Source organism: Dryobates pubescens, chromosome 2, assembly GCF_014839835.1.
Source record: "Dryobates pubescens isolate bDryPub1 chromosome 2, bDryPub1.pri, whole genome shotgun sequence".
In the NCBI taxonomy this organism is placed as follows: Eukaryota; Metazoa; Chordata; class Aves; order Piciformes; family Picidae; genus Dryobates; species Dryobates pubescens.
This window is the reverse complement of record NC_071613.1, coordinates 16,781,681-16,806,903: the sequence shown is the minus strand read 5'-3', so window position 1 is coordinate 16,806,903 and position 25,223 is coordinate 16,781,681. Positions and strand designations below refer to the sequence as shown.

Sequence of the window (25,223 nt, the reverse complement as noted above, 5' to 3'; positions counted from 1 at the left end):
CCCCTTAAGGTCCCTGCAGCCTCGTGAGCCTGCAAAGCAGAGACACAAAATGTAGTTGAAGCAGCACTGTGCACCTAAAGCACCTGGTATCCAGTTGGGCACACTTCTTGGAAACCTCTAAAGAACTGCTCACAGAAACTCAGTCTTGCTGGGATCCACTGAAAGCAGGCCAGCAAACAACACTTACTTCCACAGAGCCACCAGAGGAAAACCCTGGTTCCTCTGGGCACCACTCAGGCAATAGGGAGCCCACAAACCTCTTCTTACCCAAAATAGGTCACCTATACATCTAAGTGCACCCTCCTACTCCTGTCCCTGCCCCAAAGCTGCACACCCTTACAGCAGCAGAAGGGCTATGCATGGGATGGAGAGCAGGACAGGTTTCTGCAGGGGACACATCCAGGGGAGGACTGGGAATGTGTGCTAGCTTTCTAAGCTGGAAAAATACCCTTCCTCCCACAAGAGAGCAGAAAGGCTCCCACCTTACCTGTCTGTGAGGCTAACAGACCCTCAGACATCCTTCTCAGCTTCAGTTTGTCCTTGAGCAGAATGGTTTCCTTGGCAACGCTGCTCACCACTCTTTCTTGAGGGTCGTGGGGCGAGGCTCAGTGAGAAAGGTGGGAGAGATGACCTGTATCCCCCAGGCCAAGGTGGTGCACACCAGCCCTGATGACCCAGCCACCCAGGGGAGGGATGGCTGCTAGGTATGGGGGTTCAGACTGGATATTTTCCCAGCAAGAGTGGTCAGGCATTGGAATGGGCTGCCTAAGGAGGTGGTTGAGTCACCAACCCTAGATATGTTTAAAGGTGGTTTGGATGTGGTGCTTGGGGATATGGTTTAGGGGTGAAGCTTGTAGAGCAGGGTTATCAGTTGGACTTGGTGATCTTTTCCAACCTGAATGTTTCTGTGATTCTGTGAAATATTCAGTGGGCTTATGTGATTGCTGTATCTGTAGCATGCAAATTGTCCCTCCAAACACTCTCTTTTGTTCTGCTTCACTCTTACAGTAGTTTATGCCCTGCTTCTTTACTGCAGAGACACTTGAAACCAAGGGGAATATGCCCTGCCTCCAACAGTTTCTAGTCTTGGCTGTTCCTGAAAATTCAAAATCATACACAGGATGTTTCCCTGCCACTTCTCCCGGTCATTATCTTCTCCATTATCCAGCTTCTAAGGCTGGGCTCTCACTTGCACAGGATGAGGAACAGCTTCTGCACTTGCTGGAATCTCCAGAGTCTTGTGATCAGCCCTTTGAATAAAGCCTTTGTGCACGCTCTGCCTCCCCGAGCCAAGCAGCGTTCCTGGGCGCCGGCACCGCTGCTGCAGGAAAACGTCCTCCCAGCAAAGGCTGCAGGAATCAGACTGCCAGGAGCCCTGGCAGAAGCAGCCCTTTACCTGCTGCAAAATCATCTTGCATTGCCATGGGGGAGTGAGGTGATGGCCTCTCTGCAGATCAGAGTCTACTCAATGTCCTGCTAGTTGCTGGGACTGATACAGCTGCTGGTAGGTTCCCCTGCCACATCAGGAGCCTATGTGGAAAAACACCACCATTAGTGCAAGTGACAGCCACCCATCCCTGGCACTGCCCTACCTACAGCGCTTCCTGGGTACAAAACTGCTCAAGCCTCCAGAGAAGAAGGTTCAGGGAAGACCTTATGGCAGCTTTCCAGTATCTGAAAGGGGACTACAGGAAAGCTGGGAAGGGGCTTTTTACAAGAGCTTGTAGTGGTAGGATGAGAGGGAATGGATTGAAACTTGAGGAGAGAAGATTTAGACTGGAGATTAGAAAGAAGTTCTTTACTATGAGGGCGGTGAGACACCGAAACAGGTGCCCAGGATGGAACACCCCTTCCCTGGAGGTGTTAAAGGCCAGGTTTGATGAGGCCTTGAGCAACCTGGTCTCGTGGCAGGTGCCCCTGCCCATGGCAGCAGGGTTTGAACTAGGATATCTTCAAGGTCCCTTCCAACCCAAACAATTCTAGGATTCTATGAATCTAAGTTGGGTGGTGTTCAAACAACAGAAAAATATATCCAAGCCATGAGTTTCCCCCATTCTGTCAAAATCACAGCCACAAAGCCCAAACACTGGAGGAAGAGTGCTGCTGGCATAGCAGAGGAAACATGACTCCACAGCAGCTGCTTTCCCAGGGGCTGAGCTGCTGGACCCAGTGCAGTATATTGAAGTTGTTCCCACTGGACTCAGCGCTGCAGCTTCAGCAGGAGCATTGCTTCACACATTGGATAGCAAAGAGCTATCACGTCATGCTGGGCTTGCCCCAAGAATCACCAGAGAACAACCTGCTTAATACAAGCATACCAGCATTTAAGGTGGGGCACTGAGCTAGCAGTACTGGAGACTGGTGTGTAATCCCTCTCTCTAGCACTTTGACACAGAATTACAGGGGTTGGAAAGGACTTCTGGAGGTCATTGAATCCACACACCCCCGCCACCACTTCCAAGGCAGGTTCACTTAGAGATGGTCACATAGGAGCATGTCCAGGTGGGTTTTGAATGTCTCCAGAGAGGGAGACTCCACCACCTACCTCTCTGGACAGGCTGTTGCAGTGCTCTGTCACCCTTAAATTAAAGAAGTTCCTCCTTGTGTTTAGATGGAACTGCTTATGTTCAAGTTACCCCTTGTCCTGTCACTGGGCACCACTGAAAAAGACTGGCCCCATCCTCCTGACACCCACTCTTATTACAGAAGGACAAGAAGCCTCTGCCCTCAATGGAGGAAGCAAAGGCAGGTCCCTGTTAATGTGCTCTCTATGCTTAAATCAAATACCAAAGCATGCCTCTGCAAGGACTTCAGGTGCTCTGCTATTAATCAAACTTACAATCTGCTAATACAGGATCTTCAAGGAAATTTCAGTCAGAAACTGTTCATATTGCAGCAAGATCCTCTACTGCTCCACCCCCTGCCCAAGAGATTTAACTGCTTACAAGCTGTCAAAGCTTTCATCTGAAGAAAAGCAAGTCACATCAGAAAGGCTGGAGCTAGCTGAGACAGTTAACCCACTTCTGACCTTCATCCTTTTTGTTAGGCTAGATAAATTCACAGAGACAGCTTAAGGTCAGGGAATGAAGGGGCTTAGAGGGTTTTTTACAGACTAATTCCCAGTGCTTTCAATGAAAGACAGGCATTACACATCCTTAAAAATACAAATGTCTGTCTGTTTGGACTGTGTACTTTAAGAGAAGGAATGGAGGTACCATTGCCAGTGTGACTAGGACATAAAGCAGGGATTAAGTTATATTTTCATAGGTCTCATTGCATGGGATGAATATCTAAGCAATATGCCAGTAGCGATTTTGGCTGATTAAGATCAAGCTGCTAAATGAAACTGAGCATGCCCCATTGCTCAAGGTATTAAAAATGCCCAGGAGAAAGCAGTAAGGACCAGAAATGAGTCTATCCTACAGCTAGGATAGATGGCTGCCTCTACCACTCTCTTAGCAAAGGCTCTCCATGCCCCGGTTTTGTTCCTCTGCCAGGCTGTGCTACCTAAATGCTAGCATACCAGGATGTGTAATTAAGGAAGGGCATTACTTATGGCACCTTCTTGCCCCCCAAAAAGATCAATTGACTGAACTCAGGGAATGGTTCCTAATTCAGGCCAGATGCATGGTATGGAAGACTACATGCTGGCAACATGGACAGTGAGACTGAGGCACCCTCAGCAAGTCTGACAGCTTGGAGAGGAGAGGTGGGCCTGTGCCAACCTGATGACATTCAACAAAGTAAAACACAAGGTCCTGTGCCTGGATTGAGGCAATCCCAAGAACAAACACAAGCTGAATAATGAGTGGATTGAGAGCAGCCCTGCAGAGAAGGATTTGAGGGTGCTGGTTGATGAGACGCTTGACATGAGCCAGCAATGTGTGCTGGCAGCTCAAAAAGCCAACTGTTTCCTGGGCTGCATCAAAAGATGCAAGTCAAGGGAGGGCATTCTGCCCTTCTGGCTCTGCTCTGATGAGAGCCCATCTAGAGCACTGTGTTCAGCTCTGGAGCTCCCAACACAAGAAGGATGTGGATCTGTTTTAGAGGGTCCAGAGGAGAGTCACAAAGATGATCAGAAGGCTGGAGCACCTCTCCTATAAGGACAGACTGAGGGAGTTGGGGTTGTGCAGCATGGAGAAGAGAAGGCTCCAGCCAGACTTTATAGTGGCTTTCCAGTACCTGAAGGGGGCTACAGGAAAGCTGGAGAGGGACTTTTTATAAGGGCCTGTAATGACAGGACAAAGTGCAATAGTTCTAAACTAGAGCAGGGTAGATTTAGATTAGACATTAGGAAGTTCTTTACTATGAGGGTGGTGAGACACTGGAATAGGTTGCCCAGGGAAGTTGTGGATGCCTCATCCTTGGAAGTGTTTAATAGCAGGCTGGATGAGGCTTTGAGCAACCTGCTCTAGTGGGAGATGTCCCTGCCCTTGGAACTAGATGATCTTTAAGGTCCCTTCCAATTCAAGCCATTCTCTGATTTGATGATGATGGAAGGCACAGCTACATAGGGCCACTCCTTTCTCCCTTCTACCAAAACCACTGGGACAACAATGGCAGAGCAATTTTTGCCTGCAGCCTTGGGGAAGTGCTGAGTGTGCAGGATTCATCTTTTGCCACTGCTGATAGGAGCATGGGAAACAAGCTGGTGCCATTCCCTGTGCAAAGGAGAGCAGTGGCAATGGTTCTCTGCTGAGTGGAAGAAAATAATTTTTAAAGTGTTAGAAAATGGCTTTCTGAAGAGGAAAAAACCCCAAACCACAGCTGCCTATGAACAGCTCCAAGCCCTGGTGATATTTCAGTAGACAGTAACTGTATTACTTGTCATCCTTCTGCTGGGTTAATCAAAAGAAAACACATCCTCTGGGATTTTCAGCTTCTTTGGATCATTAGCACACAGTAAATGAAAACAGAGATTATTTAATGCTACCATTACTTCCTTTCTCAACAAGCTATTTCTCTGCTGGCTTCCCAGCACAGCAATCACAGAGTATCGTTGTGTGAAGCCTGCTGATGGCAACGACCCTACAGAACCCATCAGGACTGGAGCCACTCTGAAGGTTGAGTGCAGTATCTCACCAGTCAGAGGCTTGTGGTGAGGATACAATGGATCTGAATAAATGGCAGTTGTTCAGAGTTGAGTTCTTTTTTTTTTGGCCATAACACATCTGCAGCATGTTGTTTTTCTGTAGAGTAAAAAGCCATTGCCCAGTGGAACTGGGCAGTTTCCCCAGGCCCGTGGGAGAACCACAGGGCAGATCCCTGTGCTACTGATGTCCCCACTTTTCTAAGTTCTTTGTGTAAGTGAGACACACAGCTCACCAGAAGTGCTCCTGTTTCTTTCTGCACAACAATCCAAGAGAAGAGATGTCAGCCTCACCACCTCCCTGGGCAGCCCATTCCAATGGCCAGTCTCTCTGAGAACAACTTCTTTCTAAGATCAAGGCTAAACTTCCCTCTGCACAGCTTCAGACTGTGTCCTCTTGTTCTGTTGCTGGCTGCATGGGAGAAGAGACCAATCCCCACCTGGCTATAACCTCCTTTCAGGTGCCACATCTAAAAATCCATTTTCTCTTGCTGTTGAACTTCCTGATTTAAGGAATTTCTGAACCAGTATGCTTTCTTCCTCAAATATTAATTGTGCATGGCAAGGAGCACAGACAAAACATGTCACCTGAAAAGTATCACCCAACAGGATGCCTCTTTATACAAGTTCTGTCCTCAGCTTTCTTAGAAGTTCACTGTCCAGATCCAAAGTTCCTGCAATGGCTGCTTCTCAGCAGAGCAGGACTGCTCAACCGTGACACAAGAGTTAACCACAAGCAACAGCTCACCCAGCACAGCAAATCAAGAGTTAGGATTAGGCTGATCTGAGTGCCAAACCTCATTATCTCCTTCAGAAAGCCCTTGAACAATCCCTCATTCCAGCTCCAATGAAGTGTTGTGCTGGACACCAGAGTTAGTGGAGTAGTGTACACAAGTTTGCTGCCACTAAGTGCTGCTACAGTCTCTCCTGGAGATGTGACTGAGGGCAATTGTTCCCCAAAGGTGGGTGATGGATTGTGCTGTGGGCTCCTGTGACTGATGGACACCATGAGATGAGAAGGAGCCAAGCACACTGACAAACCTTTGCCTTCAGCATACTCCAACCTCGATCAAAAGTTTTGGAAGGTTTCCCCACCTTCACAGATCTCCTGGGGTTGGAAGGGACCCTCAAAGGGCATCTTGGCCAATCCCCTTGCAGGGAACAGGGACACCTCCAACTAGACCAGGCTGCCCAGAGCCTTATTGAGGCACTTAGAAGATGACCCTGAAACTTGTGAGATCCTGAGGCCATGCAGGGGTCCGTAGAGCACCTCCTGCAGATAGGTCTAACAAGCTGGCTGAAAAGAGAACTGCAGGGGGACACTGTGAAAAAGCAGGGGCTTACCAATACATGGAGTGAGGAAGAGAAAGAGGGAAGAGAGAGAAACAGTTCCTGTGGAACTATCAAGACCCTCTGAAGGACCCTCCCCACTGAACCATCAAGGACCCTTCCAACCCCTAAAACATCCTGTGACAGCAGTGAAGCTGCAGGGGCTGGTGCAGGCAAAAGCATGCATCAAACAGCTGATGCTTCTCTTCCAATAGCACGTAGGATTTCTGCCATGAGAGCTCTAGGAAAGGTTCTAGATGTCCAGCACTCAAGGCTTAGGTACAGAAGCAGTCACAATCAGCACCTTGAACTAATACATCCTCAAACCAGGTCCAACCAGTGGCCCATGTCTTGAAATGCTAGGCCAGATGTTTGTCAGCTCAAGTCAGTTTCCTATCAAAGCATGTTCCAGCTCATCTCCCTTGGTGCCTTCCTCTCAGCTGCCTCTGGTAGCAAGGTGTCCCACTCCATCCTCCTGTGCGAAGCCATCCCAGAGAGCTACTAAAATACCTTTCCTGACCAGTAGTTCTCTCCTGGTAGTGACCTGCCCACTGTTCCATACATCCTTCTTAAAGGCACAAACCAACTCCAAACACTTTGACTACAAGCAGGTTTCCCCAAACAGATGCATAAATCCAGGATAAATACAAGTGAGCAGCTTCAGGATGCTGTCCTATTCCTGTGTAATCATCAGGCAGGGAAATGTTCAGTGATCTGAAGCAATTTCACTCAGCTGCAACAAGGGACCTGAGCCTTGTATTGAAATTTTTCATTATGAGTAACAAGCATTGGGAGCACAAGGTGCAGGGCTGACATGCAAAGGAAGGAGCACATCCTTTAACGAGACCAGATTAATTGTCCATTTTATTAGTCCTATCTATCCCACTAGAGTCCCACTACTGTTCTTAGTGCTGCATGAACCTTGAAATAAAACAGCTCCCAGTGCTCAGAATTTACCCCCTGGTTTTTCCAGTATTTAAACACCTCTGTCTTGTTCAGGGCCCAGGTCCACCATTCAAGCAGGGGTGAAGTATTTAAAGCCTCCATTCATCTAAGCCTATGAGGTACCACCTGAAAGGTATCCCCTAACTCCACAGGCATTCAAATCCCTAGGGTGTCCAAGTGTCCACATGCTGACGCCCATATTCGACAGAGGAGCTGCTTTGCATCTGACCTGCTGCTCAGAGCTCCACACCGTGGTGCTCAGAGGGCCCAATGCACGATCTTTAGTCAATGTGGTAGTTTCAGCCTGTGCCTAGAAAATTTTCCACAGATTCTGAACATAAAGTGGTAGAATGTAAATAAATCACCATTGGATGTAAAAAGGAAAATAATGACAAGTTCTGAACAGTCCCATTGGATGAAGTATCAACAGAGTTGGTCTGTAGAGAGTAACATTCTCTCTTTTTGGCTTCCTCACTCTGAGAGACACTAACTTGTGCTTCTGGCTGGCTTTACTGACCTTAGCTCTGTTCTTTGTTGTGGCTGAGTATCTTAAGAAACAACTCTCTGCTCTTTCTCTTGTCCCTTGTGTACAGGGAGGGGGAGCAGGGAAGGGGAAGCTATTGGCTCCCCTGGTTTTGTCCAGGGGGGTTCTCGTGCTGTTTATAAATTGTAAATAGCTCTAAATATTGTAAATAGTGTATATTTTGTATATTCATTGCATCTCACTGTAGATTGTAGTTTTGCTTGTAAATACAGCTTCATTTGCTTCCAGATGAGCTGCTCTGGCAATTTAATGTTGGGGGGAACTTTTCAACCCACCACAGTCAAGGTGGACAAACCTGCTGGCAGCATCTTCCTTGGGTGATCTGGAGGCCACCAAGTGGTATAGGAGTAATAGGCTGTCTCTGCAACAAACTGCAGTGCTTAGAGGGCAGAGGACAAAAAGCAAAGGGAAAAAAGGGGGCTGCCAGATCTAAACATGCAACACAGTAAAGATGACTGATGAAAACTTGCAGTGGTTTGGCTCGCTGACCTGATAGAAAACACCACATTCCCCAGCCACCATCACATCCCAAAGGGAGCACTGCTGAAGAAGGGCTAGCTCTGCTGCTCATTCATCACCTGGCTTGCAGGAGAACAGAAATATAAATCTTAAGGCCAGCACTATAAATCTAAAGGCCATTAAAAGAGGCTAGGAGCATATAAAGATGACCTTTGCAGGCCACAGATTTTGAATGTCAGTTTTCAGTCTTGGACAGGTCCATATCACCAAATCACCATGGTTGGGAAAGGCCTCCAAGATTTTCTCCAACTGAAAACTGCAAACAAATGCTTGGAAGCTTTGCAGAACTCCCAAAAGCCCTGGGGTGATGGACATTATACAAATACAAGTAGTTACTGCTGTTATTACAGCAGTGCTCTCTGCAGCAGAGCTCCAGCTTGCTAAATTGTTAGGGGTGAGGGAGCGTGGATGTTATCAGGAAGAAAGGGAATTAAACAAACACATAAAAAAACCAACAGTGAAGCAAAGGCATGTTCTCTAGAGAGAGAAACAGAAGGAGAAAGAAACCAGCAAACACCTCTGATAATGAGCAGAGTCCCTGTGTCTCAATCCTTCAGAGAGTTGGGTTGGTCTCCCTCTGCTGCTGTGGCAGGCTGACAGCTCTGCAGCTGAGAAGTAATTCATGATGTGTTGGACTGTGGGTCTTCCAGCCTCATCCTCCCACACCTTTCCTAGATTCAATTTTCAAATACTCCTACTTTTAGTAATAAACTCTCTTGAAAACAGAGGCTAAACTGGAAGCAAGTTTGTTCTTCAGAGTGGTACTACTTTGGGATGAGGGCATTTAGGCATCAGAGAGGCTGAGAGCTCACTAAAGTTTGCTTCTTCTCGCTTTCCTTGGAGGAAAATGATTCCAAGCGTCCCTACATCCTTTGGAGTGAGACGCCAAGGTTAAACTTACTTGAACCACAGAATCATAGAATTGACTTGGTTGGAAAAGACCTCCAAGATCATCTACAGTTGGCAAGATCAGGCTTGATTTCCATCCTGCAGGGATGAACCATCACCTCCAGGAGCCATATAGCGCTGACTTCAACCTCACTGGGGGCTGATTCAGAAGGTTCTTTTGAGTTCAGACTTCCATGATTCTACCTGGAAAAAAACAGCAGGAGCTCAGGAAGGATTAAAGGTTCAGTTTCTGCCTTTTGGCCCCAGTCACAGCAAGGGGAGTTTGAGCAGGAGCTGAGAGGGGACTTGCCTCTTTGCCCACACACAGCAGCAAAGAGAGCCCTAAGACCCCAAGGGCAGCACCTGAGTCAAGTTGGGAGCTCTCACTCTACCTCCTGTGTAGGCAGAGGCCAGGCTGTCACTCCTCTTATGAAGAGAAGTTTCCTGATGGACAAACTGTCCCATCTGCTCTGCAGCTCCCACCTGTCCTCCTCTCGCCTCCTGTCGTCCACCACCCCAGGCACTGCTTTTCTTCCACATCTCCCAGCATTATGTCCTTGCAAATGACACCCCAACTCTTTGGCAGCCAGCTGTAGTCACCCAGCAGAAGTTTCCCTCCTCTGGCTTTAAGACAAGACTTTTCAAAATCCCTTTTGGAAAAGAGAAAAATAAAAGGAAAAAAAAAAATCATTGAGTGTTTCTCCCAGCTTTTATTGCCTTCTGGGAGCGATGCTTGCACCAAGCAACCTCTGCCAGAGCGCAGTAAAAGCAGCCCTCCTGCCTGCCTCCTATCAGCCCCACCAGAGCTGCAGCTTGCTGAGAAAGCAGCAGTGCACAAGACAGGGCTGGTCACCAACCTCCTTCACCAGCATGCGTGTCCTTCCCTTTGGAAATCTCACTCCACACTGTCAAGCTTGCAGTGCCCCCAGGAGCTGTAAAACCTGCCTGTGGCTTGTCTCCCACAAGGGAAGAAGGATTTCTTCTGGCCCAGACTCTGCGTTTCCAAACCTGGCAGTAGGGACAGCCATTTGTCAAGCCTTCTCCACGACAGCAGGCTTGCCTTTTCAGGTGTTCCAAGCTCAGCAGGCAAATAGTGGCACATACCAGCGATAAACAAGCCTGCATAGCAACCACTGCTCTGAAGAAATCTTAAGCCTGAGATGCAAGAAGTATCTTTTGCCTGCAGGGCTGGCAGGCAGGTCCCTGAGCACTGCAGCTGAAAACCTTTGAGGCACCTCAGCAGCACACAGATTTTCAGGCACTCACTGACCTGCACCGTGTTCCTGGTCCCTCCTGGCCTGCTCATGACTTCTGTGTGAGAATCATCCCTAAAGCTGTGCCCAATGTGCAAGCAAACAGCAAAGCATATGTCTGCTGGAAACTTGTCAAAGGGAGGGGAAAGTTTCCACCACCTTCCCTGCAGGATCTGATGATGTTTGGAACAGGCTGCCCAGGGAATTGGTGGAGTCACCATCCCTGGAGATGTTCAAGAAACATATGGACATGGTAGTTTGGCACATGATTTAATGGCCATGGTGGTGTCAGGCTGACAGTTGGACTGGATGGTCTTAGAGGTCTTCCCTAATCAAAGCAATGTGATGATTCATTTCTATGATTCTGTGATAAGACTAGCCCAATCATCCCACACAAGTTACCAAAACAAATTGCCTTGAAACCCTTTGTCTCTAGACATGAAGCATGGCCTCTATCTGCTCAAACACAGCTTGGTCTTATTTACCTAAATCTCCACCCTCAGCTTTGAAGTCTTGCAGCACTGGAGGCAGGGGCACAGGCTGAGCAGGGCTTTCCCCTTATCTGCAGCAGGGATGGGAATGTTGCCATTTTACATGCTTGTGGTCCAGAAGCCTGCTCAGGTGTTCCTCACAGCACATTTTCTTTCACATGACCAGCTTGCTGAGCAGCACAGCCCTTCACAGCAGCCGCCCAGAGTGCAGACAGCTTCTTTTTTGCATGCAGGAGCCTCTGCTGGATTGGAAGCCCCTGGGTTTTCCCCATGGCAACCTCATTTGTACATTGGCAAGGGCAATTAACACTTTGTGGCATTTGAGCCTGCAAGGGAAAAGGGAAATGGCCCAAGTGCCCAGAGTAAACGTTAATTAGGAGCTAAGCTGACAGGTTTGGAGCCAGTGAGCTTATACAGCCCAGGAAAAAAGCTGACAGCCAACAGGAAGAGTGCAGATACTGCTGTAGCTGCCTCTCTCCATTTGCCTCTGTTTTGCCTAGCCCTGAGGAGAATCAAGACCTCCCTATCTTTTCCTTACTCATTAGACACTGTCCCCATATCAGCAGAGGGCCAAGGGCTTTGAGAGGGATACCATCTTCTATAACCCTTCCTCCACCAAGTGCTTTCATGACAAATAAATCAAATTATCCAAAGAGTGGCAGTAGAATTGTGCAGAGCATCACCTTAGGGTCATGTAAAGCAAACAGCTCCTTTCTACTAAGCTATATATATTGAAAAAAATAGCAAGGTAGAAAAATCTGTGGCTTCAGCATCTACATTTGCAGAACTCTCTGTTGCCCAACACTTGAAACAAAAGGCATCAAAACAGTGCTTTGGTTTCCTTAAGAGAAATGTGTTCACTGAACAAAGACCATAGAATCACCTGGGTTGGAAGGGACCTCCAAAGGTCATCTAGTCCAACCCCCCTGCAGTGAGCAGGGACATCATCAACTAGATCAGGTTGCCCACCCAAGTGAGCCTCTCCTTGAATATCTCCAGAGATGGGGCCTCAACTACTTCTCTGGACAACCTGTCCCAGTGCCACCCTCATTGCAAAGAATTTTGTCCTAACGTCCAATCTAAATCTGCTCTTCCCTAATTTCAAACCATGACATTTACCATGAGGGTAGTGTGTGGGAGAACACTGGAACAGGTTGCCCACAGAGATAGTTGAGGCCCCATCCCTGGAAGTATTCAAGGTCAGGCTCAATAGGGCTGATTCTATGATTCTAATTTCATCATGAAAGGAAGAAAGGAAAAGAAAATACACACTTCCACTTTAAAGCATAAACAGACAGACTCAGAAACACTAGGTCATGGCACACTATGACAGTAATACTTTGGACTCACAATTATATTGCAGCCTCCCTCTGATGAGCCCAGAGCAGTTTGCATTGCCGCAAGTACCACTTAGCACCTCTCCATTAGCTGACTCCAGAAGCATGAAATACATCGGGAAACTGAGGCAGGCCAAACCACTCCAAACCTTACCTAGGACCTCAGAACAAAAGAACTGCAGTGAGACCAGCAAAACAGAGCTTCCTGTGATCTAGTGACAACTGTCTGTGTCAAGGTAAGAACTGGGACTGAGTCAGCTGGAGGAGAAAATGCTGAGGTGTTCCAAAAAGTCTAAACCAACATAGAGTTTAAGGGTACTATTCTCCTTTACAGAAGCACTACCTTAAGAGCTTCACATTTCAGAGCTTTGCCTGTGGGTATCAGGGGTGATAAAGGTAATAGGGACTTGAACTGGAGATAAAGATGAAGGTGATGAAGACTTGAACTGGAAACAGAGACAAGAGAATTTAGGCCTGCAACTCTTTTTACCTGCCACCAATTTTGAAGAAGTCCTTAAAAAACACTTTCGAGTTTCCATAAGTGCCTGATAAGAGCTTGGCACAAGGGCACATCAGAAGCTGGAAGATTCTCAGATTCACAGGCAGGTAACAGCCTGTCTCAGATGGTGATGTAATGGCTTCTTCCTCACTCTCCTGTACTGAAGGTCTGCTGTAACAAAACAAACACAGAGATGGGACAGGATGAGGAAGGGCACCATTTCCTGGTTAACAGCTTTTAGCTCAAATCCTCTGCAGCTCCAGAAATTAGCTGCCTGAGGAGCACTAGGGAAAGGAAAAATAGGCACAGGCTGGTGGATTTTTCTTTAAAAGAGCAAAACCCAACATCAAAACCAGACACAATGAAACAAAACACACACAAACCCCACAAACAACCAAACACCTGGAATAGTAATAATAAACCAACAACAAAACCAGACTACAACAAAGACAGAGATAAAAAAACCCAAGGTAACAAAATGCACACAAAACCCAAACAAACCACACCCCCATCCCAAACAACCAAACCAGACCAAACCCAAGCATTTACAGACCACACTAAATTCATGCAATAGATTGCAGTGGTAGAGGGATACATTCCCCCCCTTTCACCTTCGTTATTTTAAATACAACTCCTTGCTTATGCTGGAGAAAATGCTTTTTATGGCTACCTTGAATTGAACCTATGTGAAAGGAGTGGGGGAGTTTATAATAGAGCCATAGAACTGCTGAGGTTGGAGGAGGCCTTGGAGCTCATCGAGGCCAACTGCTCACCTAGAGCTCACAATCTCACCACTACTGCTAAGCCACTGCCACTGAACCATGTCCATAAGCCTCACATCCATGCATCTTATAAATACCACTAAAGATGGTGACTCCACCACCTCCCTGGGCAGCCTGTGAATCCTCTCTGTGAAGAAATTATTCCTAATATCCAACCTGAACCTCCCCTGACACAAATTGAGGCTTGTCCTGTCACTTCTTTGAGGTTTTTTTCTTTGTTTGCCTGTTTTCTTTATACAGCTGTTCTTCAAATGAAATAGTATAGGATACAACTCTGACTCCTTTTTCCTTCATTGAATGATCTGAGGACAGGAGGGGAAGGAACAGGAGCTAGAGGAGCAAGTCTGACCCTGATGGAATCAAAGAGCCACTGTGCCCAGCCTGTGGATGTTTCCAGAAAGTGCTCCTGTTCTGGCTTGCACCATCCCTGTCAGTCTTGGGTAGAAACTTATTTCTAGTCACTAGCGCACAGCAAAGGAAAATAACAAATGAAAAACAGTCAAGTTATTGCTTACATTAGGTGTTAGAAATTAAGTATGGAGGAATTCTTTGCTCTGGTGAGACCTCACCTGGAGTACTGTGTACAGCTCTAGAGTTTGCACTACGGGCAGGACGTGGACCTGATAGAGCAGGTCCAGAGGAGGGCTACAAAAATTATCAGGGGCTTGGAGCACCTCTGCCACCACAACAGGCTGAGGGAGCTGGGCATGTTCAGCCTGGAGAAGACCTAATAACAGCCTTCCAGTTATTACGGGGCGCTCCAAACCCCCTTCCCCCACCTCCATCAGCGGAGGTTTAATGGTTGAAGACAAAGGCGGGAAATTGCCTTTCCCGCCCCTGGGGGACAGGTGAAAGGCTCCGCTCTTCCCGCCGGGAGCTGAGGTCCCTCACAGGCACTCGCCCGTGAGGGGAAGCCCGCGCTGGGATCCGGAGCTGTGATTGGCTGGGCTCTTCCCGCCCGGTGCGTATCGGCCCTGGACACATCGCCCAGGAGAATCTTAATGACAACCTTAAATATATCGTCTGGGCTCTCGTTTTGGCGCTCATTTTGGACTGGCTCTGGATCCGTGGCGGAATTGGAGAGCTCAGCACTGGGACCTGGCTTCTCGCCAGGGGTCCTGCCCTGGGCTCCTGCTCCCTGCCTGCCGTGACCCTGCGGCTGTGGGCTGGCACAGGTCGGCCGTGAGGCTTCCCTTGCGCTGCTCAGGCAGCGCTGCTGCAGGAGTTTGCCTCCTGGCAGCTGTGCCCAAGGACACTTGGATTTTGGCGGGGCTCTTTTCCTTCGGATTTGTGCCACGTTATCCACACCCTGGATTATAAACCTGCGGTTCTGGATCCTGCCACCCAAGAGAGACCCTAGGGACCATCTCCAAATCCCTGCTCCATCTCTCATCAGCTTCCCCTAAGCTCCTGGCTTGCCTCCCTTTTATCAGTGGGGTGAAGCTGTTTTGTGGCTTAGCCTTTTCCATTTTCTGAATTCTCTAAATTGTACTGAAGCATCCTGGTAGAATTCACAACCCAATAGAACCTGTAGATGAAATCTAACTGGTTTGCACATCACTTTGGGGCAGGGTTTTCAGGAAGATAAAGATAACTGTATTTTTATACTTCCCACCTCATTAATGTAACCCAAATCAAAACAGCAGTACCTGAAGGGGGCCTACAAGAAGGATGGAGAGAGAGACTGTTTACAAAGGCTTGCAGTGACAGGACAAGGGGCAATGGCTTTAACTAGAGAAGAGCAGATTTAGATTGGATGTTAGGAACAAGTTCTTTGCTATGAGGGTAGTGGAACACTGGAAGAGGCTGCACAGGGAGGTAGTTGAGGCCCCATCCCTGAAGGTATCCAAGATGAGGCTCGATAGTGCTCTGGGCACCTTGATCATAGTTGGGGATGCCCCTGCTGACTGCAGAGGGGGTTGGACTATGTGACCTTTGGAGGTCCATTCCAACCCAGACTATTCTCTGATTCTATGTAAAATTCCCAAGTGCCACTTCTCCAGGAGAAGGCTGCCCAGCTCTTCAGCAAAGGAAGAGAAGCTACCAGCCTTCAGAAATCCTACTGATAATGCCCTCATTTTGTTTTAAAAATCTTTTGCTTCTCTCAACACTTATATAATTGTGCTGCTGAATATTTAAAGAGATAATATGCTTTGCTAAAATATTAACTTAGCTGCTGGCTCAGGTCATAACTGATAAAGCTCTATTGACACGGGATATTTTCTTTGTTTGGCAAAAACAAGCTTGGGTTGAAATGTTTGTGAATAAATAAATTAGCTGACAAATGTAACTCCTTTTGCTGTCTACAAATCAACGATGACTTTGATGCAGAAGGTGGTTATTAGCAAATGTTTTCCAAGCAGCTCACATACAAGCAACATGCAGCTGAGTAATTACTCTTGGAACAATTCACCACACTGCTGCCTCTGCACTCGTGATATCTGCACAAATGGGTGCTCAAGACATGTGGCATTGTTTCTGCTTCCTAAGGAACTCAAGTGGGGGGAAAAAAACCAGAAACAAAATCAGCCCTAAATTACAGCTGCTTTTCAGACTGCATTTTGAGTAAGAAATTATATGTACTGAAACTCTTGAAGCTTTGTGTTTTCTGAAGCTCACAGAATCACAGAACGTTAGGGGTTGGAAGGGACCTTGAAAGATCATCCAGTCCACCCCCCTGCCAGAGCAGGGTCATCTAAAGTAGGTCACACAGGAATGCAGCCATGAGGGTTTTGAATATCTCCAGAGAAAGAGACTCCACAACCTCTCTGGGCAGCCCATTCTGGTGCTGTGCCACCCTCACAGTTAAAAAGTTTTTCCTTGTGTTCACATGGAACCTGCTCCACTCCAGCTTGCACCCATTGCCCCTTGTACTATCACTGGACATCACTGAGCAGAGCCTGGCTCTGTTCTCCTGACACAGCACTTCACATCTTTATAAACATGAATGAGGTCACCTCTCAGTCTCCTCTTCTCCAAGCTAAAGAGCCCCAGTTCCTTCAGCCTTTCCCCATAAGGGAGATGTTCCACTCCATCATACTTGTGGCTCCACACTAAACTTTTTCAAGCAGTTCTCTGAGATCCTCCTTGAATTAAGTGGCCCAGAACTGGACACAATATCCAAGACGTGGCCTCATCAGGGCAGAGTAGAGGGGAAGGAGAACCTCTCTGGACCTACTAGCCACAGCTGCATTACCTCAGAAGTAGAGCTGGAGGAGTAAATTGATGCCTGACCATTAGCAGCCTAGTCCTTGCTTCACACAACTGAGGCACATCACCTGCCTCTCCCTAAGAGCAGCTGTAGCAATGCAAACCGGACAGAGCTAGAAAACAGCAGGAACAACTTTCAACCCAGCATTGCGTCTTTTGGGCTTTGCTTTGACGCATCAGGAGGGTTACATGAAAATAGACCAGATCCTGACTAGAAGGCAGCATCCCCATGCCACTGATCCGTTCTACTTTGGGAAAGGGAGTGTGAGAAGAGGAAGAACCACCACACTGCAGTGTGGTTTGCCTGCTCATCACAAAGCTTTTCCAATACAGCAAACATATTAGCAGTCTCCAGAACAGCAACAGAAAAGCCTCCAGACTCCTGCATGGTGCATAAACAGTTAAATATATTTCAGTGCAAAACCATCTACCTTCTCTTTTCAGGTAAGAGTTAGTGTCTTACTCTGTTTCACATCTGGCCATCATTTAATTTTCATTTTTTTAAGCTGTGTAATTAAGAGCTTATATAAAATTGATTTAAAGAGAGTCTGCACTTTGGATGACTCCACTGAGAGTGAGGTAAAAGAGCCTTGGCAGGTCAGCATTGGGTTCACCTGCTTTGTTTCCTCAAATACCTGATGTTTCAAGGAGGCATCCTAGGGAGTGCAAAGGAGCTGAACTGAGGTGTGACTGGAAACCAGATCCCTTGGGGATCTTCCTTTCTTGTCTTGTTCATAAGTTTCCCAACAGTTCACATCAAGCACTCTGGAGCAGAGAACAGGGCTGGGATTATAGCCACCATTAGAATGAAATACTGTATCTGCCCACAGGGCATGGGGCACTCGTGCCTTGCTTTAAGCATACCAAGCCCAGGACTTCCAGAAATGGGACTCTGGACAGATGTGGTAGTTTCAGGCTGTGCCTGGAAAATTTTCCACAGATCTTGAACAGGATGTGGTAGAATGTAAATAAATCACCATTGGATGTTAAAAAGGAAAATGATAGCAAATTCTTAATAATCCCACTGGACAGATACCTAACACAAAAGTTAGTTTGGTAAGCTAACTTTCTCTCTTTTCAGCTTCCTCACTCTGGCAGATACTAACTTGTGTTTCTGCTGGCTTTGCTGACCTTGAATATGTTCTTGTCATGGTTAAGTAACTAACAGCAACTCTGCTCTTTCTCTTGTCCCGTGTACAGGGGGGTTGGGAGGGGAGCAGGGAAGGGGAAGCTGTTGGTAGCCCCCTGGTTTGTCCAGGGGGGTTCTCGTGTTGTTTATAAACTGTACATTTATTTAAGTATTGTATATTTTGTACATATTCATTGCTTTTCATTTTTAGATTGTAGTTTTGCTTGTAACTATAGCTTCATTTGCTTTCCAGCTGAGCTGGTCTGGCAATTTTATGTTGGGGGGGGAATTTTCAACCCACCACAACATGACAGGAGACCTGAGACCCATCCTGCCTGTCCATTCACACATTCCTGATTAAGCACACCTCATCTCTCACCTTTGTGAGACAGGCTCTATTCCCCTTGCAAACCTGTCAACTTTCACAGCCCCTTGCAGCTACATAATCAATGGTTCACCTATACATACCTTCGTGAGCTTCATGCAGTGCTGGCAGGAGGTTTGTCGCAGGGCACACTCCAAAGACAGGCCTGGGCAGACACACCTTTGTGTCTACATCAGCATTAGCCAAGCAGTCCCAGCAATAGCCTTTTTCCAAGGGCTTACAGTGATAGGACAGGAGGGAATGGCTTTAGGCTGGAAGAGGGGAGAGGTAGAGTACATATTAGGGAGACATTCATTCTTTCCAGTGAGGGTGCAGAGACACTGGAACAGGCTGCCCAGAGAGGTGGATCCCCCTCCCCGGAAGTGTTTTAAGACCAGGTCGGACAGGGCCTTGAGCAGCCTCCTCTAGTGTGAGGTGCCCCTGCCTGTGGCAGGAGGGTTGGAACTATGTGATCTTTAAGGACTCTTTCAACCCAAACCATTCTATGATTCCATGAATATATAGCCAGGGTGCTTCAGAGCTCTTGGCAAAGGATTATGAGTTCAGGTGGAAGTGCTAAGCACCTTGCAGAGGCTGTTTCAAAGCTAGCTGGGGAGGGAAAAGCAAGCAGGAAATCACAGAGCAAGGCAAAGAGTTGGGGCAGCTGTCAAGAAGGCAGTTTGTTTTCAGTCAGATCATCAACCCTCAGCTGCAGATCCATCCCTTATTCTCTTACTACTTTACTCACAAGGTGTGGGGGTGGATTTCTTCATCTCAGTGACACAGGCAGGCATCCACACCCCAAATCAGCTGTGGGAACCATCCCATGAAACAGAATCACAGAATACATCTGGTTGGAAGAGACCTCAAAGATCATCCAGTCCAACCCTTGACCCATCAGTGAAGGGTCAACACTAAACTAAGTCCTTACAGCACTAACACAGGGAACAGTGTTCAATGCTGGTTTTCAAATGGCACTGTTTATTTGGCCCTGGCAAGTAAGAGGTGTTAGGCAAAGGAAGGAGTGACAGATGGAGGGATGCTGAGGGGAACAAGAACAGGGTTTTTTTAGGAGGTGCTAATCCAGCAACAGAAAGCATCCAGCTGACTGGGGAGGTTAATGGAAAGGAAAATTCATGCAGGAGAATCTGATCTGATCCTTCAACAGCCATAATGAGATGACACTTGGAGTTCTAGTCAGCAAGGCCTGTTTTTGACATTCAGTGCATATCTTAGCAGATGCAGTTAAGGCACTAATCTTAAATCTTTGGGAGAAAATAAATGTTTGGCCTCAAAGTTAGATGTCTTGTCTGATCAGCCATTTCCTCTCCTGAGTGACAGAGTGACATTGGCTCCTGTGCCTGGCCTCAGCGTCGCACTTAATTTCTGTGTATCTCCAGAGATGCTCTCACTGCTGAACTTCAAAAATGGTCACCAAGTGCTTGCTTTTTGTTGGTTTTTTTTTTTCTGTCTCCAACATTTTAAGAATGGCAGGGACCCCTCACACCAGAGCAGCTTGCCCAGAGCCACATCCAGCCTGGCTTAAAAACCTCCAGGGATGAGGCTTCCACCACCTCCCTGGGCAACCTGTGCCTGTCTCTCACCACCCTTATGGTGAAGAACTTCTTCTTAACATCTAATCTGAATCTCCCCACTTCTAGTTTTGCTCCATCCCCCCCAGTCCTATCATTACCTGACACCCTCAAAAGTCCCTCCCCAGCTTTCTCATAGGCCCCTTCAGATACTGGAAGGCTACAATAAGGTCTCCTCAGAGCCTTCTCTTCTCCAGACCAAACAGCCCAAAATCTCTCAGTCTGTCCTCACAGGAGAGCAGCTCCAGCCCTCTGATCACTCTCATGGCCCTTCTCTGGACACCTTCCAGCACCTCCAGATCCTTCCTGTAATAGGAGCTCCAGAACTGGACACAGTACTCCAGGTGGGGTCTCACCAGAGCAGTGTAGAAGGGGAGAATCATCTCCCTTGACCTGCTGGCTATGCTTCTCTTGATGCAGCCCAGGATGTGATTGGCTTTCTGGGCTGCAAGTGCTCACTGGTGGCTCATGGTGAGCTTCTCATCCACCAGCACCCCTAAGCCTCAAGATAAATAAATCATTTATTGTTCCCCTTCCTCTCGACCCCCTGCTGGCCAACAGCCGAAATTAAAGAAGGAGTTGACTACATGTCAGAGGGCATGACAAGTGCCACACAAGCCTGCTCCTTCTGAAAAGTGCCATCAGGCATCAAAATACTGCTGATTGATTTATCACAGGGGCTCTGGGGAGTCACTAAAAGAACTGGCACACAAGTGCTCTCTAGTGTTCATGAAGGCAAAAAGTCCTCCAATTCAGAGATGCAGAGATCAAGGGGGTGCTAAGCTTGTGTGAGCAGTAATCACTATGGGAGGAACCCAGAGGAAAAAACCCTTCCCTTCCAAGCCCCCATGGAGGGAAATACTTTCTTCTCAAGGACAAAATGCACCATTAATTCCTTAAGTTATTCCTAAATGCCTTATAGTGATCATTACTGAGCCAAAGTATTGAAATAACCTAGTTAACCCCATCTTCATGATTAGAAGAGCTTTGGATAGACTCCAGGTCTGACCATGATTTCACTTCCCCTCCTAGATAACATGAGATTCACTCACACAAATCTCATTTCTCTCTCTTTACCTCTTTGCTGAGTGATTTTGTACCTTGCTGCCAAAACAGAAGCTGAGATGAAAGCACTTGGACAAAATGTTCCTCGTGCAGAGGCCGAGGCTCTCTTCCAAGCAGGATTTTCTTTATGATCTTCTGGGGTTTGCAAGGGCTGGGTATAAGGTAGTTAGGGGGAAAAGGCCCAAAAAAGAGTCTATTTTTCAAGCACCAGCTGAGTCAAAACCAATCATCCTGGCAACAATAAAGCACATTTGGCCAAATTATTGCCACTGCTCAAGCACAGTGGCTTCCCACAAGGTATTACTGCAACCCCAACAGGAACAGATCTTTCTACTCAGTTCAAAACAAGCCCTTACAGATGTCTGAATTAATTGAAAGCCACCACAGCTGTCACAGGAGCTCAGCTACCCAGATGCTCTAACTTAGTATTATGTGCTACCTGCTTTACAAGGTCACTCCCAAACCACAGCTCCAGCAGCCCTTCTGACTCCAAGAGCTCTGTACACCCAGTTAGAGAAATCTGGGACCTACCTGCCAGGAGGAAGGTGGCAAAACTTAAACTAATATTAATGCTAACTATTAATACTAAAGCCAGTCCCAAACTGGAAGGTTATGACCACCAGGCAAGCAGCCAAAGTAGCAGTCACCCACTTGTAGCAGACTGGAGATGGAAGAATAATTTTCCCTTCTGGGGTCACTCATCCTGAAGCAAAACTGAAGTGTTAAGCCACCCACCATGATTTAACTCCCAAAATATCTGTCTTTCCTACAAAGCAGGGAAGCAGAGAGTCTCCTGGATGGTTCCTCAAGGTGCCACAGCTGTGAATTTGGACACTGCTGCAGTTATAGAATGGATTAAGTTGGAGGGGACCTTAAAGATCATCTAGTTCCAACCTCCCTGCCACAGGCAAGGCCACCTCCCATTAGACCAGGCTTCCAGGGTTGAGGTGTTCACAATTTCTCTGGGCAACCCATTCCAGTGTCTCACCATCCTCACAGTAAAGAATTTCTTCCTAATGTCCAATCTAATGTCCATCCTCCTCTAGTTGAAGAAACAATTCCCCTTGTCCTATCAAAGCATAATAGTTTCAAATCCTCTTTCTCCAGCCCCCTTCTTCCAAGGAGCAGGGAACTAACATCCCAAAAGCCACAGATGAGTTTCTTAGAGACTTCATCTTGGTGTAGTAGGCAGAAGTGAAAGCAGCAGAGGGCAAACCTGCACACAGAATGAAGTTTCCTCACCACAAAACAGTTCCCCCCACGCAAAGAAGGGCAAAATGTAGCACCCAGCCCTTGCTTCATGGAGAGACAGCCTAAACTACAGCACTGCCATCGAGCTGTATGCCTTCTCCTCAGTTTTCATGGCTAGCTTTCAAATGTCTGCATGCTGATGTTCCCAGTAATCAGGAATCTTTCTTTCTGTTCTCCCTTTTCACACTCTTCTCCACTATCCTGTCTCCAACAGCACATTTTGCTGCTCTTGGCTTCTCGTTAACCAATGTTACCGAGACAGTTACTTTGTGACAGAGAAGCCCTTAGCAAAAGTAATTTCAAAGGATGAAAAAAAAAAAGAGGTTGTGCTGCCTTAAAACCAATTAAATCGCTTCCCATGGCACTCAGGGAGACCAAAAGCATAACATCCATCCTCCAAGCCATTCTATAGCAGAACCTGTAACAGACCCAGGTGCACATCCCAGGCAGGCAGCTCTTAATCCACCTAAAAAAAATTCAGAGAATCAGATGAAACACTGAAATACTTAGGAGGGGCGACAAGCATCTCTTGCACTAGACCCTGGTGTAGTACTAAGTCCCTGTGGAAGCAGGACTGTAACAAGAGGCTAGAATGGGAGTCAGAGTCTTACAGCAGGCTACATTTAGCAATGAGCCAGGAAGCCACTCTCCAAGACGCACCGCAGGTGGCGCTCTTGCTGCCCAGTAATGCCAAGAGTATTTGTGGAGCTGGTGTGCCACTCCGTGGCCATTCCTGGTATCACACCCAGAGAATCACAGAACTCGTCTGGTTGCGAAAGATCTCTACGATCATCGAGTCCAACCATCGACCTAAGACCATCTTGGCCATTAAATCATGTCGCAAAGTGCCATGTCCAAACGTTTCTTAGACACCTCCAGGGAAGGGGACTCCACCACTTCTCTGGGCAGCCTGTTCCAATGCCTGACCACTCTTGCAGCAAAGAAACTTTTCCTAATCTCCAACCTAATCCTTCCCTGGCACAATTTCAGGACACTTCCTTTCATTCTATCACCTGATACTAGAGAGAAGAGACTGACCCCTACCTCATCACAGCCTCCAATCACAAAACAGTCAAAGTCTATTTACTTCTCTAAACAGAAGTCACCACCCTGTGAAAAAAACACAGCCCAAACTAGCAATAATCCCTTGCTCTGTGCAGTGGTGCCTGGACAAATGTTAAATACAGGGCTGTACACTGGGCACAACACTAAAGAAAAGTTCCCCTCAGTTTCCACACTATTGGTTTATGGACCATGGAGGGCTGCTCTAAACACACCTTGGACTACACAAACCCTCTTCCACTCTCCAGTGCTCCAAATGAGCAGCTGGTCTGTCTTCCAGGCTCTCTTCCTTACTCTATCAGGATTAGAGCTGCAAGGAAGGGCCTACCCCTTGGAAGGAAGATTTCCAGCCTCTTTCTCCAGAGGATGGTGCATCATTGTAAGACAAAGGCACAAACAGCTTAGTCATCAGCTATCCTTTGCAGGTTAAACGGTTGTAAGGATCACAGTGCAGAGAACTGCCAAGCTACCAGCTCTAAGGAAACTGTGTTTTGGAACTACCAACCCAGCTGCTTGCAGCTGTCATACTCAAAGAGTTTCACACAGAAGAGCTGCTTGAAGATGGTGCAGGTGGAGAGCACAGAGGTCAGTGTGACCCAGCTGTCCTAACACCAGCACAGGAAACCACAGCTTATACCCCTGCCACCAGCTGGTTTGATACAGATTTGCAAAACCTGTCAGCAAAACCAAAGAATGAACCAAGCACTCTGGAAATCCTCCTCCTCTGCCTGCTGCCAGGTCCCAGTGCCACCACTCCCCATAACCAAACAGTGCCAACAAGATACTCTGCCTGCTCTTTGACCCCAGCCTAGGGCTCCTGTGCCAACTTCTGGAAAGGCCTGGGCACATACAGGTCGGACCTTGCACAACCAAAACTCAGTTTCTTCCTGCACTGCTCCACATCCCAAAAGCTCGGCAGACAGCACTCACCTGAGACAGAACCATGGAACTGTTGAGTGCGGAAGAGACTTTCCAGACCAAGTCCAGACGCTCACCGAGCGCTCCACTAGGGGGCGCTCCACACTACTGCTAAGCCTCTACCACTCAGCAAGTCCCAGCGCAGCCTGTTCCAGTGCTCGAGAATCCTTTCTGAACCTTCTCTGGCACAGCTTGTGGCCGTTTCCTTTTCCTGTCACTTGTTGCATGTGAGAAGAGGCTGACCCTTACCTGGCTACAGCCTTCTTTTGGCTAGTTGTAGAGGGTGTTGAGGTCTCCTCTCAGCCTCCTCTAAGACTAAACAACCCCAGTTCCCTCAGCTGCTCCTTCTAAGAGTTGTGTTCAAGGCCCTTCAGCAGCTGGTTGCTCTTATTTGGACATCTTTGGACAGCACCTTGAGGTCTCTCTTGTAGTGAGGGGCCCAAGATGGGCAGGCCTGCATCCTCATCCAGCTTTTGGCCTGATTCACACAGCAGCATCACTGCCCGTTAAAAACGTAGGCATCACTTCAGCCTAATTTGTTGGTTTGTGAGAGTGCTTAAAGTGCTGGCATTCATCTGCACAGCATCTCTGAAGCAAAATAAAAGCTAAAAATTATTAAGACATTAATTTACTGTCAGTCAAAACCCTCCAAAGACTGCGAACCTCCACATGCTGCCTTCCTACTTCCAGCTCTCCATAGACAGCATGAGGTCTTTTCCAGCTTTTTCAGTGGCACAATTCCCTGTGCTCCCAGACAATGCTGCAACCCCGATGCTGTGGACAAAGCAACAGATTAGAATGAAATGTAGGAGTTAAGAAATCAGGAACAGCAGATGCTTTGCAAAACAATGTCAAGTCTTAGGTTCGCTTCCTCCTTCATTAGAATCACAGAGCGGTACAGGATTGGATGGGACCTCTGGAGATCGTTGAGTCCAAATGCCCTGCCAAAGCAGGAG

The 25,223-nt window shown here is 47.4% G+C and overlaps 1 protein-coding gene across 1 annotated transcript in view; it reads right to left on the bottom strand.

Annotated features, from left to right (window-relative positions):
- TOGARAM2 (TOG array regulator of axonemal microtubules 2) overlaps positions 1-23,093 on the bottom strand; it is a 46,698-nt gene extending 23,605 nt beyond the window's left edge. The window contains exons 1-3 of the mRNA XM_054169053.1: positions 22,948-23,093; positions 14,568-15,013; positions 488-604 (exon numbers count right to left, since the gene is read on the bottom strand). Of these exons, the coding sequence (XP_054025028.1) occupies positions 488-604; positions 14,568-15,013; positions 22,948-23,093 (709 nt within the window). The remainder of the gene's footprint in view (positions 1-487; positions 605-14,567; positions 15,014-22,947) is intronic.
- Between the last annotated feature and the right edge of the window lie 2,130 nt (positions 23,094-25,223).